General features: G+C 43.5%; 1 protein-coding gene across 2 annotated transcripts in view; it reads right to left on the bottom strand.

Moving 5' to 3' along the window:
• DNAAF9 (dynein axonemal assembly factor 9) overlaps positions 1–15,304 on the bottom strand; it is a gene marked incomplete at both ends in the record, with an annotated part of 148,784 nt that overhangs the window by 54,604 nt on the left and 78,876 nt on the right. For both annotated transcript variants that reach the window (XM_079719722.1, XM_079719723.1), the window contains 8 exons: positions 3,721–3,808; positions 4,558–4,604; positions 5,515–5,589; positions 6,635–6,746; positions 10,291–10,336; positions 10,704–10,748; positions 12,973–13,049; positions 14,194–14,281. In XM_079719722.1, coding sequence (XP_079575848.1) covers positions 3,721–3,808; positions 4,558–4,604; positions 5,515–5,589; positions 6,635–6,746; positions 10,291–10,336; positions 10,704–10,748; positions 12,973–13,049; positions 14,194–14,281 — 578 coding nt within the window. The remainder of the gene's footprint in view (positions 1–3,720; positions 3,809–4,557; positions 4,605–5,514; positions 5,590–6,634; positions 6,747–10,290; positions 10,337–10,703; positions 10,749–12,972; positions 13,050–14,193; positions 14,282–15,304) is intronic.

The following is a 15,304-nucleotide window of genomic DNA, read 5'->3' as shown; positions in this document are numbered from 1 at the left end:
CAATTAAGACCTGGTGCAACAACAACAACAACAACAAAATAAATATTAAACAACAACAACAACAACAAAGTGTCAAACATTCAGGGAAGACCAACATACCAGAGATCTCAATGCTGGCTGGTACAACCAGCCAGAAATGTAACAGGAAACTCAGAGGATTGAGACCATAGACGGCAATTATGTCTTTACATACCACAAGAAAGATGTGTTGCAAAGCACTGTCCTGGTGCCAGGTGCACCAAGAGACATGTACAAGAATGCTCATGAGAGCACTGTCTGCAATAGCAAAAAACTATAAACAACCCAAATGTCCATCAAGAGTCAAAAGGATAAACAGCATATTTTCATACAAAGCAATCCTATGGAACCATGAAAATGAATGAGCCATACGGCTACACACAACAATCTGGATGAATCTTAGGACCAGAACAGTGAGTGAAAAAAGCAAGTCCCGGAAGAACACGATAGAGTGTGATCCTAATTTGTATTAAATTCAAAAATAAGACATTGTTTAGGGATATAGGCATATGTGGTAAAACTCTAAAGCAGGCTCCTGAGGATTAGGTACTGGGCAGCCTGCCTGACCAAGGTGAGCAGAGTAGGGAAGAGAAGGGCACATAAAGGAAATGAATGAAAAGGAAGCTGCATAACAAAAAGTCTTTTGATAGCAGAAGTCACTAACTGGGAAAGGGAAAAGATACCAGAGCTGGAAACATTTCAAGGTAAAGGAAGTACTATTCTTTTTTTTTTTTTTGTGGTATGTGGGCCTCTCACTGTTGTGGCCTCTCCCGTTGCGGAGCACAGGCTCCGGACGCACAGGCCCAGCGGCCATGGCTCACGGGCCCAGCCGCTCCGCGGCATGTGGGATCTTCCCAGACCGGGGCACGAACCCGTTTCCCCTGCATCGGCAGGCGGACTCTCAACCACTGCGCCACCAGGGAAGCCCAGTACTATTCTTTTTATCCATAAGTAGTTCATTGGGCCATCCCTAGACCAAAAATCAAAAGACCTGGACCACCCCCCCAGATGTCACCACTAACTCAGAACCATTTTTCACCTTCTATGGGGCTCAAGATATGAAGATCAATCAAGATAATGCATGCTGATGAGCTCTTTAAATGCCTTCAGAGGATGGGAACAAATAAATCTCAGTCTCAACTCCAGGCATATTTACCTAGACCCTTAAATGACATTTAAGCTTCAGGACCCTTCACCTGCTCAAGTCCCTTTTCAAGGCCCAGAGAAGAGACCTAACCCTTCTGTATGTACTATTTTTCCTTAAGAGAGCCCTGAAGTGGTATAAACATCAAACCCTATAAAACTGACCTGAGCCCTGAAGTGGTGAAATGCTTAATACACAGCCAGAGGATACTCCTATTTAAATTCTCTGCTCTACTGAAATTTCCTGCCACAGAAAACCATCTCCTATTCAAACTACATTTTCCTCAGGAACTAAGAAAGTGTGAAATCTAAGCTCTCAAGTGTGTGACTAACAAGGCCCCAGAAATTCCTGGCTTTATTCGTGTGTAGAGACCTCAGGATACACTGAATCTTGCTGGATAACTCAATACAGTGTAAGATTATTTTTCTAACAAGGACTTTTGCTATAAGGTGCAAACTAATTTTGGCAAATATCCTTGCTAAATATTATAACTGGCTCAACTATGACACAGCACAACCACCTCTCTGTTGTGTCTACAAGCTGATTTTAAAACATTATGCAACTTGGCCTCAAGGCTAGGAGTACTGTCACACACTCTCCTGTCTTTGGCAAATGTTCCTAACTTCCTGGTTTTTTGTACCAGGATCTGGAGAGGCAGAAATGCAGGGGGCACAGCATGATAAAAAATGCTACCTGGCATTTTGTGGATCGAAAACCAGGACTCCTTGTGCTTTATCTTCTATGACAACAGAGGAGCCAAGTTTAACCAGTGATCTGAGAACATGGAGAGCAACTTGTCACTGGAGAGAATATTTTCAAGAAGAACAAATTATCCAGAGAGGGAATTTGCTTAGTAAAGGATGAGGAATTTGTGGAGTAAGTCACAACTCCTCTTCCACAAAAAAGGCTTATCTAACAGGGAAAGAATAGGACTCATAAGAAAATGTTATTTTGAGGAAACCAAACAGGAGCATGGACTGAATCCCCAGGAAATCCATGTAAGACCAACACAGTTCTTGAGAATTTTACATCAGCAGAAACACTGCCAGCTTGGACTGAAAGGGATAGAGAGAATAGAAAAATGAAAGGAGACTGTTGGACCCCCAAAATTCTAGCAGCAAGAAGCAGGCTGATAGAACTAGTCAGCTACAAAGTGCCACCTTCATGAAAAGGAAGGATGACAGAGGTATAGCCACAGACCAGAGGGCAGAGTCATTAGCCTAGAGGGCAAAACTAAGAGTTTAGAGGGTAGAACCAAGAGCCCAGTGGGCAGAACTAAGGGCCATGGAGGACTATTCCTAGGCCTTGAAACCTAATGTAGGAACTGGAGTTTGTCTAGCTGAATTTCAAAGCTGCCTTGGGATTGGGACTCCTTTTTACCTTTCATTTTTCCCCCTTTTTAACATGAATGTCTATAACTGTTATCCTATGCCAGTCCTACCTTGTATGTTGTGAGGGCTGGGGCAGATAACTTGCCTCTAATTTCACAGGCCTACAGATGGAAAGGAATCGTGTTCAGGACCTGTACTTTATGAATTAGCTCCAGAGCCTCACCTACAGCTGATTTAAATAATCTTGATGATGAGATTATGGATTTTTCAGTTGGTGAGATTTAAGACTCTGAATTGTTACCATAATGGAACGAGGCTCTTGGGTGGGGGTGATTATATCTTGCATGTGAGAATCGTGGGGCACAGAGGGCACACTGTGATAGGCAGAAATTTAAAACAGCCCCCATGATCTTCATCCTCTTAGGTTACTCCTGTATTCATGTAACATTATATGGAAAAAGGGAGATTTTCTGATTGGGCCTCCTCTAATCACATGAGCCCTTTATAAGCAGACTTTTCTCTGCCTGGTAGAAGAGGAGTTCAGAGAGATTCGAAGTGTGAAAGAGATTCAACACAATTAAGGTTCTTTGTTGCTGAGATGGAGGGGGTCACAGGGCAAGGACTCCTGGGAGGAGGAGCTAAGAGTGGTCCCAGTTGATAGCCAGCAATGAAAGAGGCCCCTCAATCCTACAGTCTGAAGGAAATGCACTCTGCAAACAACCTGGATGAGCTTGGGAGCAGGTTCTTTCCCAGAGCCTCCAGATATAAGCCTGGTTAATGCCCTGACTTCAGTCTTATGAAACCCTGAACATGAATCCAGCAAAGCCTTCCTGGACTTCTGACCACAGAACTGTGAGAAAATAAATGCATGTTGTTTCAAGCTACCGAATTTGTGGTAATTTGCTACACAGCAGTAAAAAACTAACCCAGGTTTTGTTTTGGCCCAACAGAACCTATTTCTGGACATGTTGCTGCTCTAGCCCATTCTGAGAGCAATCCTCAGGCAGCAGCAAGAGGACCAGGTGCAGTTCTGGCACCAGTCCTTTCTAGCACAAGTTTCCTCATCTGGAAAATGGACAGATCAAAAGAGAAAAGCTGTAAGAAAACACTTCTACACCAATAAGTTTTTTCAGATATCAGATGTATTATTAATTACAACACTCATGTTGAAACCTGTGAAAGAGGTAGCCAGACAGAGTCAAAAACAGAAAAGTCAGAGCCGCTCACCTTCCTCAGGCCAAGACTGTTGATTACTAGAATAAAGATACGCCCCTTCTCCTCTAGTTAGAAAAGTGCCCAGGAAACACTCATCTCCCTTTAAAAAACAAACACAAAGAGCAGGTGATTTACAGCATAAACATTCAGAGAATCAAAAGTCCTGCCCAAGTTAATCTGTCTACAGAGGCTGCTAAGTCAGCCTCAGATTTACCCAGCTTCTTTCATGGCCTTTGGCACTGCTTGGCTCTTTGCCATGTTACTGGTATTCGTGACTCGTGCTGAGAAAAATGTTAAGGTCCTCTCTGAGTCTAGGCACCATGGTCTGCAATGCTTGTTCATGTTCCTGTAGATTTATATCCTCTGATAAAAGAGGCAGCTTCTCCTTGGCCTAAAGCCTTGACCTCTTAGCTCTACATGTCTAGGCCAATTTGAGATCTTCATGTATGTATGTATGTATGTATGTAATTTATTTATGCTGCACCACGTGGCATGTGGGATCTTAGTTCCCCGACCAGGGATTGAACCCGCGTCCCCTGCACTGGAAGCGGGAAGTCTTAACCACTGGACAGCCAGGGAAGTCCCTGAGATCTGCTTTTAAAAGTACTGGGAGATTTTGAAAAAACACCTAAAGGTTTAAGTGGCAGAAAGAATCCCTCTAGTTTGTACCCCATACGTGGTTATTTCTAGAGCTCTGCTGGGAAGGGGAAGAATACAAAAAGGAATTGAGACAAGAAGGTACAGAACCTTTAGATTAGCAGTAAGAGGAAATATTTTAAGTTGTTTTTATAAATTGTTTACATTTCATTTTGATATGATGTTAACATTAAGAATAAGAAGGCTGCTTACCATAACCGATTGCTGGGTTTTCTCAGAAAATTTTACTTCAGTATCTTCTACCTGTGTCCAAAAGGAGTGCAGATTTTCAGTTTACTACTTCAAAGGCAAAACTCTGCTAGGTCTCCCTTGTGTTCACATATTTCTAAGAGAGCAGTCCCTCCACCAAATCCAGTGTTCTCAGGCCCTGATGGCTGGCAGAGCTGGCTGCTGGTCACAAAGCTCAGGCCATGATGGGCTCTCTCATGGGGACCTGAAGTCCAGCTAAATAAGCCTACGATATGTGGAGAGGATATGTTAGTCTCCACTTACATTTCACTTCGGAGAAAACTATTTTTAGGGGTGAAGGAAAGAGAACATTTTAAAGTATTTTGAATGTGTTCTCATTTAAACATGTTCACATTAGAGGATGACTCTTGCTCTCCTCTATTCATGTCAGGATTGTAGAAACAGAATATAAACAGATTCTGAAATAGGTACTTAGACCATTACTAGACTCACTGCTGTCATATTTTCTGTGTCCCAAGGCACCAGAGTTTCAGACAAGTCCCACAGATGAAGATGGGACCATTCCACATGTAGAGACGTGGTTGTAAAAATTCAGCAGCAACTATTCTGACCAGAAAAGGGAGCACGTGATCCACTTCTCACTTTCCGTGTGACCTTGGACAGGTTGGTCAATTTCTAAACCTCATCTGTAAAATGAGGGTGTTAATTTCTTCCTTTCACAATTTAACAGGACCCAGATAACTGAGTTCCTTTCTTTTGGAACTTTTCCAAGATTATAAAAAAGTTAAAGAAACTAGATTCATCTGTATAAAGAAAAAGAGCAGAGATAAAAACTTCTATTCCTGAAAAGTCGCTAGGTAAGGAGCTGACGTCCCACCAGGACCCAATGAAGAGGCTCTTCCTTAAACGTTCTCCCCAGTTTCTCCACGTTTATGTCCACTTTCACCTGATGAATGACACTAACCAGCCAGGAGCAGAATCTGGGTATGGCAGCTGTCAGGATTATGAAGCTGGTTTCTGTGGTAACAGTGCCATCTGCAGGAAGACCACAGATATGCCGGTTACTCCCCACCAGAAGAGCCCACCTTGCAGGCCCCAGACTGCTTCCCCTTCTCAGGAGTGAGGGCTCCTCTTATTAGTATACAGAGTCTGAGACCTTCAGAAAATGAAAACTTCCTCATCTGGGTACAGGGAGTCTAATGAGGGGATGGAGAAAGGCTTCCCCATGTGATTAACTCTATTCTTTTTACGCCAAATAGAAATACATATTTAAATAAAGAGTCCATTTCATCTATACTTTTAATTTTTGTCAAGGTAGTACAGATGTACATATTAAAAACCAAACAAAACATTATCAAGCTCATCCTACTAGCATTGGATATTATCATTCTCTAGAATTTTTTGCTAACATAATGGGTAAAAAAACAGATCTAATTATTATTTCAAATTGCTTTTTTCCTGACTACTAGTAAGGCTGTACATATTCATATATATATATATATATATATATATATATATATATATATACACATACACATACAGTGGACCCTTGAACAATGTGAGGGTTAGGGGTACTGATCCTCTGCACAGCTGAAAATCCATGTGTAAAATCCATGTGTTTATAGTCAGCCCTCTGTATCCACAGTTCCACATCCACGATTCAACCAACCATGGAACATGTAGTTCTGTAGTATGTACTTACTGAAAAAAAATTTGTGTATACGTGGACCTGTGTAGTTTAAACCTGTGTTCAGGGGTCAATTATGTGTGTCTGTGTATGTGTAACATTAAAAAATATATATTTTTAAAATATTAAAATTTTTTTTTTGTTTTCCACTCTGGTAAACTGCCTGCTCATATTTTTTGCCCATTTACCATGGGGTAGCTTGTCTTTTTCTTATCAATTTATAAAAGCTCTTCATAAATTAGGATATATACCCTTTGTTTATTTTAAGTATTCTAATATTTTTACCAGTTTATTGCTGGTCTTTTGATTTAGTTTATGGTTTATTTTTGCCAAAAAAAATATATACATATAAACAAGTTCAAGTTTTGCTTTCCAAAGATGACATACACTTACCCTTTTCTTTAACCAAGATCTGAGATGTCAAAAATGATTCTGAGAAGACCACAGATCCTAAGCACCCACTTCCTCCCAGCAAGTCAGGAATGTCATAGATGGTCATACAAGCCTGTATCAAATAAGAAACCAGAGTTAGTCCAGTTGTCAGTCCTAAACATACAGGGGAAAACCCGTAAGAAACAGACCACAAAATACTAAGGCGCATGGCAAAAGAATACTGGAGAATTTCTAAGGAAAACTCAAGTATATCTTGAAATACATCTCAAACTGGGAGATGACTTCAGGATCACCCAGGCTTTTTGCTCCTTGGTCAGAGGCACACGTGGGCTAGATGAAGAATATCTTTATGTTTCTGTAAATTTCCTCAAATTGCTTATCCTCCCTAAAAGGCAATGCAACAGCCTTCCTTCTTAACCATGACCAGTGTCACATCCCAGTGTGTCCACATGTTCATCCACTCCTTCTTTGGTTTGGGCTCGAGTTCTGAACAAATCTGGAAAGGGGGATACATGTCTTCATGGATATTTCTGGATACCTGTCAAAACATGCAAATGCTCCTTTCAGTACCAAAAAATTAAAAGAAAGCTGTTTGAGCTTTAATGGCCAAGACAAATAAAAACAGAGGCTTCAGTAGGCCAGAAAAAAACTAGAGCAACTCAGAGAAAGCTCCTGAATGGCTGGTAAGAAGGCTATAATTTAGTTAAAAACCACTGAAAATGAAATAATTCTGAGATGAATCTAGCAGAGGAAATGCAGAAATTGGTACAAGCCAGAGTTAGAGTTTGAGATGACCGTGAAGATTTGGTGAAGGACAAAGGATAAGCTGCATGATGAGTGCTCCCAGGTCCCTGCCCTTCCTGGCCTGATGATGCTGAATGGCCAGGTACAGAGCTCCTAAAGCCAGAGCTCATTTTCACACCTTGTTGTCCTCATATGGGATCCCTGCTCTATCCTCAGTACAGAGACAAAAGACCTAGGCCTCTTGAAGGGAATGCTAGATTCTCAAATAAAAACAGATGGCAGGGGACTTCCCTGGTGGTGCAGTGGTTAAGGATCTGCCTGCAAATGCAGGGGACACGGGTTCGATCCCTGGTCTGGGAAGATCCCACATGCCGCGGAGCAACTAAGCCCATGCGTCACAACTACTGAAGCCTGCGCGCCTAGAGCCTGAGCTCTGCAACACGAGAAGCCACTGCAATGAGAAGCCCGTGCAGCACCACAATGAAGAGTAGCCCCCGCTGTTCGCAACTAGAGAAAGCCCGCGCAGCAATGAAGACCCAACGCAGCCAAAAAGAAATAAATAAAAAATAAATAAATTTATAAAAAAGAAAAAAAAAGATGGCAGAAGAGTTGAAAGGAAAAAAACCATAGTTAGTCCTTAATCATCCATGTTGTCGTGATAAAGGAATGTACAAAGTGACAGATAGGCTTTATACTTCAGTTAACTTTCTCATTAGGCATGACAACTGGAAGGTTTATCTAAATTTGTTTCAAAGAATTTTGAGTATCTGAAGACACAGAACCTTCCTGGGCTACATGGTTCTTCTTAAGTGATAATGATCAGTTAGGTTCCCAAATCAATTAGGAAGACAAATCCTGTGGTTTCCTAATCCCCCACTTCCCCATTTGGCCTCTGGTGTTGAGGAAGGGGAGAGAGGACATTAAAAAGAATACATGTAGTATTTTTTAGACACTTGCTATGTACTTCCCACATGTGGCATGGGGAGAGAAAACATATGAAGCATCATTCCTATCTTCAGGAAACCTATAATGTATAGCTGGAGAGACAAGAACATTCTTACAGAGAAGTCATCATGTGACACATTACTACAGAATTACTCCCTAATTTATGTAATTTACTCCCTAATTATGTATTCCTATAGGAATACAGTACTTGTAGGGAGAAATCAGTAGGGTAGGCTTGGAGAAGGAGGCTGAACTTCATCTCTGCCTGGAAGGGAGGATAGGATTTGGACAGAAAGCACTAACATCCTATCTTTTCTTTCTTATTTCATTAGCTGCTGCTGAATGTGTACTTAACACAGTAGTATGATTCTACTGGACTGCTAATCACCTACTCCAGTGCAAAGCATCTTCCAGAGCACTGCACAAGAGTCTAAGAAGAGAAGTCAGGGAAACTAAAGTCCAGCAAGGAGACAAAGTATTATTACCTAAATATCAGAAAGTATTTCCCAGTGTCTTAATAATGTCACAAAAAAGTCTCCATTAGTTCTAAAAGAACATCACCACAAAATACTGACAGAGACAGGGAGCAGGTATGTTACAAACACAGAAACTACTCACAACCTTAAAAAATTAACCATGTTGTACCACTCTCTGTAGATGAGATAACACTATGCTTGTCTCCTGGTGATGGCAGTGGGCATGCATTTGCACCAAGTCATCCACACCTGCCCACCCACTTCCCTATGACCAAAAGCTCACTGAAATTAAGGTTCAGGCAGTAGCCACAGAATGGACTGAAGGTACAACTTGTACCCATATATACTACAATCAGAATCTTGACTGGATGTCCACCATCCTCTTACGCATTGCTTGCCAATTTTCTTCATATCAGGATACACTGGGGTAAAGAGAGGATTTGGATGTGGCTGGGAGCAACTAGTTTAGAAACCCTGGCTCCCCAAGACCATGCCAGCTCACCCCAGGGACCAATATTTCTGCATCTCTACACCCATTCCCTTGGCCCATTAGTTCTGCCTTCCGCACGGAGGTCAGAAAGCTCTGTTCTCACTACCCCACTTCACAGTAGACTCAGGCCCGTTTTTTTTTTTTTTTTTACGTTAGTTTGTTTTTATTTTCATAAGCGTCTGTTAAATAAGGGCATAAGGACTTCCCCTGGTGGGGCAGTGGTTAAGAATCTGCCTGCCAATGCAGGGGACACGGGTTAGAGCCCTGGTCCAGGAAGATCCCACATGCCGCAGAGCAACTAAGCCCGTGTGCCACAACTACTGAGTCTATGCTCTAGAGCCCATGAGCCACAACTACTGAGCCCGTGCGCCACAACTACTGAAGCCCGCGTGCCTAGAGCCTGTGCTCCACAACAAGAGAAGCCACCGCAATGAGAAGCCCGTGCACCACAACGAAGAGCAGCCCTCGCTGGCCCCAACTAGAGAAAGCCCGTGCGCAGCAACGAAGACCCAATGCAGCCATAAATAAATAAATAAACAAATATATTTGTTTATTTTATTTTTTTTTAAAAAGGGCATCAACACAGGCCTTGGAACACACAGAAGCCACTGAAAACTTGGTCTGTGTTGAGGTAGGCTTGTCATCAGCTCCCATTTCCATGTGAGGTCAGAGAAACCTCAGCCACTTGGAGGAAGCCTTCCAATCTCAGGAAGAGGTGTCTACCACCCCACACCCTCACCCCCCACTCCCCCCAGCTAAGACTCTGCACCCAAGGGGCGCCTAGACATGGGAGTGTGGATGTGGTAAGCCTTGTACAGCTGCTGGACACCCTCAGAAAGCACAGGCTCACCACCACTGCAGCTGGAACAGTCCTGAAAGTAGACTAGTTTTCTCAGGTAAGGGGTGGGCTGCCTAAGACTCCCACCCACTCCTACCTCACCCCTTGTAGATGTCCTCTACAGGCCATTCCCTGCCAGCTGACCTGTAACAGCTCTGCTTACCGTCTTCACAAAGTATAAGCTATCTTCACTGTCCAGAGGCACAATTCTATAAGAGGAAATTGATGGGAGAGACATATTAAATTTACAGTGTTCTCTTTTTTTCAACTTGGAAGCAACTCACACTCAGATCTCTCTCTCAGGGATTTTCAAAACACTGGGTTGCATGTATGCAGAATTCCACTTGGAGGGAACTAGGTCCACCCCCCAGCCCACCCTAGTCTTTCGGTGGGAAGCCTTCAGGGCAAAGGGTCTCAGCTGAACACAGCCACTTCCAAGCCCAGCCCTGGAATGATGCCACTGCCAGGTGTAGAAGGGTGAAAAGATCATCCATGCCAGCAGTTACAAGGTAGCTGCTCTTCATTTTGCTCCTAAAACTTGCCCCCAGTGAGGACACACCATAAACATATACTTACCTTCCCTGATTATTCACAGCATGTATATGAAAAGCCATCTTGGAGCTGTAGACCCAAAACAAAATAAAACAAAAGTCAGTCTGCTTCTGTGACCACTGTGTTGGCATCCTCCCCAAACACCTGCCACTGCAGTGCACCTGTGCTGGGCTCTCACAGACACCAGTGAGGTGTGTGTCATCCTTACCTGCCTTAGGGTATCATGCCATCAGCAAACATGGGGTCAGTGTCTGACTCCAGTCACGGCCCTGCCTCTGTGCAGATTATGAGGGCTATCTTGACTCTTGGGCAGAGCAGGAGAGAACTATGTGCCTGCCATCCATGGCAGATTGAGAGTAAACCTCTACTTGTCCCAGGCCTCTGGCCCACAGCTTGACATATTCTCCTGCTCCTCCTCCTCTTCACCACCTTTGAAGTCAAGCTGCCATCCCTGCTCGGAGTCAGACTGCTACCCACAGTCAACTGCTATGTAATAATGGGCATGGTCAGGCCTTCAGAACTGAGGAATAACCAGAAAATCCTTTTGGCATCAACTCTTTTTGTAAAAGAAAGTTTCTAAATTGAATTAAGTTTAATTTTTTTGCCTTAACAAGTACTGGTCAGTCATATGCTAACTTCCTGTGTTCCTCTTGGGAGAAGATTTGCTAATTTGATGCAGTTTGAGGGAAGTGACCATGTGAAGAGAAGAAAGTGGGGCTCTTGGGTGGAGGGCTGGCCCTGGAAGACTCTCCTCCTATTGCCTGGAATGTATTCTCTCCTTGTTCTTTCCTCCAGCCAGAGTGGTACACCCCATGCATAGGAGACCATGGGATTGAGAGCGTGGCCTGCCCTAGAAAGACAGGGTGGGCTAGGCAAGGCCCCGAGGACAGGAGGAATGGAATGACTTTGTCAGCCATGCCAATGGTAAGAGAGGAGAACCCACTGAGACAGCAGCTACCATTCACTTGCCCAATCACTCTACAGGGCAGGAAGATGATGAAACAGATGCACAGAGAGCTCCCTATCTTGCCGAAGGTCACACAGCCTGAAAGCAAAGAAGCTTCCTTAAACTCAGGTCTGCCAGGAACAGACAGTGCAGGTCAGCACACAGCCTTAAGGGACCAAATTTCCTCTAACCCTCTCCTCTCATGGTCAGAGCTACAAGATTCAGAAGACCCAGAAGAAAGGAAAAGAAACCTGAAGCAAGCCTACAGCTTTGCACCAAAGAGTTCTGGCTCTTTCCTACACTCCTGGAGCTATAGCAATAGAATTCTTCTTGTTAGATCATTAACTAACTTAGTTTTCCAAATGTTCCTTCTCACTACCCAGGGCTGCAGATGTAAGAAGATGTGGGGTACGGAACTGAGGTACCACAGGGCACATCCCAGAAGTGTCCTTAAAGAAACTCTCTGATATTGGTGTCTTTTGTCTCCTTTGCAAAAAAGTACACCTGGGCTTCCCTGGTGGTGCAGTGGTTGAGAGTCCGCAAAAAAGTACACCTGGGCTTCCCTGGTGGCGCAGTGGTTGAGAGTCCGCCTGCTAATGCAGGGGACACGGTTCGTGCCCCGGTGTGGGAGGATCCCACATGCCGCAGAGCGGCTGGTCCCGTGAGCCATGGCCGCTGAGCCTGCGCGTCCGGAGCCTGTGCTCCGCAACGGGAGAGGCCACAGCGGTGAGAGGCCCACGTACCGCAAAAAAAAAAAAAAAAAAAAGTACACCAAGTTGTCCTCATATGGGACAGAAGGTTGAGTGGACCGGGTTCAAGAAGGTTTAGCTATGGACAAAGACTACACAGAGATCCACTGTGATATGCCAGGACATGTGTGATGGGAAGACTGCCAGGAAGCCAAATTCCCAGACCTTCTAGACCCTGAGACATGGCCAGGCTCAGGGGTTTCTACCATCTGAGAAGCAGATGAGGCCCAGGGCAACTCTCTTCTAAGCAGTGACCATCTTCATGTGCCCAGGGCCCCTAATCCTAACAAACCTCACCACTCATGTCCCCAGCTTCATCTTTCCAACCTCTGAACCCAGGTCTGTCAGTTCTAATACTGATCTGCTTCCCATTCCAGCCTCAGGCAGTGTGTCTGACTCTCAAACAGTTCCTCCATCCTTGGCTCCTTGGCCTCTCAAAAAAAACCCTGATCATGAATGACTCTCCTTCACATATCTTATTGATCTACTGGAACATTTCTCAAAGGGGAGACAGAATATCAAATACAAAGGAGAAAAGGGTTTTTAAAACACAAACATTAAAGAAAAGCTTTTATAGACAATATCAGCTATTGCTTACCGCAGGGCTGCCTTAAACTGCATCAACTCAAAGGAATTTAACCCAGATCCAAAGGTCTGCTCAGCTACCTCCTTGGCCTGTAAAATCAGTAACAAAACAGAGACAATTAGCTTTCACAGCAGGAAAGAATACACTTAGAAGGGCCTTTCTCACATATGGCCAGGAGAACACTTCCCATCCCCTCTAAGTGACTACTTTGTATACATCAATAGATTAAAGTGAAAACATCTTGTTAGGGGAAACAGGAGCCTGCTTTCTTCGGGCTGGGTTCACATGAAAACACTTCATTCAGGCAGGTGGCCACTGGAACCTGATCTGGTGACCTGTAACCAGCTGGGACGGTGCCATTGTGAGGCCTGGAAAAGCGCTTTCTCCTCCCCTTGAGAGATCACTGCCCTCAGTGTTTCTGCCCAGATGCTAAGCACATTCAAATAACTAAAGTTATAAAAAATCAGTTAAAAAACAAAGGTGCACAACTGATACCGAAGAATAACCTACTGTTTTGCATAAGCCTTCAGCAAAAGGGCTGGGAAATCCCAAGTACGGGGGAATCAAGTTCAGTGAGGAGGGAAGATGGCAAGGAACTGGTGACAAGGAACTGGTGACTAGGCGATAGTCTCTTTGATATCTACAACACAACCTTTCCAATATCAAACAGTTTGCTTCAGGAAAGGTCCTATTGGCACTGGGAGGCATCAAGCCAATTCGTTCTCATCTGTCGCTCGGTCAGATATAGAATTCAACTCAGCACAGAAGGTTAACCACAAAACAGCAAGGAAGTAAATGGTCAGAGAAAGGGAACACATGTGCCTGTCTAGGAAAGACAAGTCAGAATTTCTCATCTTTAGTTAATTTTTTAAAACACAGAATTATAGGAAATCAAACTACATAGCTCAAAATAAACTTATCTAACTTTATTAAAATTCACAGTAGAACAATCTATATTTTTCTTTATTTTTTAACTTTTGAAAACCTTTTAAAAAACTACTAAGTAAAACAATATACTACAGAATGATTTCTTTTTTAACACAACCAGATATCTACAAAGTGCTGATTAGCTGTCATTCATAAGACAAGCTCAGCACACTAAAGGCATCTCTTTGGTGCCCAAGTTCACACACAAAATTAAGTACTATAAGGTGTCCAAATTAAAAACAGATCGATAAAAAGTTTCACATTAAAATAACCACTAAGGAAAGAGAAATGCGGTATTTAAATTACCTTTGTTAGACTGGAAGTTTTAGCATAACATGCGATGGCAGCCACAACAGCCTCAATAACAGCAGCATATACCTGTGACAAGAGCCTACTTTAAAAACAAAAAATAAGGGTTAATTACGGCATCACAAGTTTCATCAAAAGCTGCGTGCACATAAATGACATTCTCTAAGAAACAGATTTTTCAACAGAATGAGAAAAGTATAATAACAGAACTTGTTGACTTCTAGACCTTTTAAAAGCTACGTGCCCCATTCCAATTTTTACTTTGCTCTTGTTAAACCATGATAAGGACCACCTTTTCTTAATTCTGCTCAAAAGACCAACCCTCCCTGTTTGTGATCCAACAGAAGAAAACTGTGTAGACTCCCTGACCCTCTATGAGGACCAGAAAGGTATCATGACACAGACTTGCTGCTTTTCCAGGAACCAACCACAGCACACCTTCAAGTCGTCTCCTCCCCAGGCCTGCTAAGGGCTGGCTGCTACTGGAACCTCAGGGTGGGACTCCTCAGGGGGCAAAAGAGATTATCCAATTTCTCTCCACTTAAACGAAAAAAATTTTTTTTAATTGGAGTATAGTTGCTTTACAGTGTTCTGTTAGTTTCTGCTGTACAGTGAAGTGAATCAGCTATACATATACATATATCCCCTCTTTTTTGGATTTCCTTCCCATTTAGGTCACCACAGAGCACTGAGTAGACTTCCTTGTGCTATAGAGCAGGTTCTCATTAGTTATCTGTTTTGTTTTTTTAATTTTATTTATTTATTTTGGCTGTGTTGGGCCTTCGTTGCTGCACACGGGCTTTCTCTAGTTGCGGTGAGTGGGGGCTACTCTTCGCTGCACTGTGCAGGCTTCTCATTGTGGTGGCTTCTCTTGTTGCAGAGCATGGGCTCTAGGTGCGCAGGCTTCAGTAGCTGTGGCACGTGGGCTCATTAGTTGTGGTTCGCAAGCTCAGTAGTTGTGGCTCATGGGCTCTAGAGCACAGGCTCAGTAGTTGTGGCACATGGGCTTAGTTGCTCTGCGTCATGTGGGATCTTCCTGGACCAGGGCTTGAACCCGTGTCCCCTGCATTGGCAGGCGGATTCTTAACCACTGCACCACCAGGGAAGC

The sequence above is a fragment of the Hyperoodon ampullatus genome (genome assembly GCF_949752795.1).
Source record: "Hyperoodon ampullatus genome assembly, chromosome: 14".
NCBI lineage: Eukaryota > Metazoa > Chordata > Mammalia > Artiodactyla > Ziphiidae > Hyperoodon > Hyperoodon ampullatus.
The sequence above is the reverse complement of the archived record's forward strand: the minus strand, read 5'-3'. Positions and strand labels throughout refer to the sequence as shown.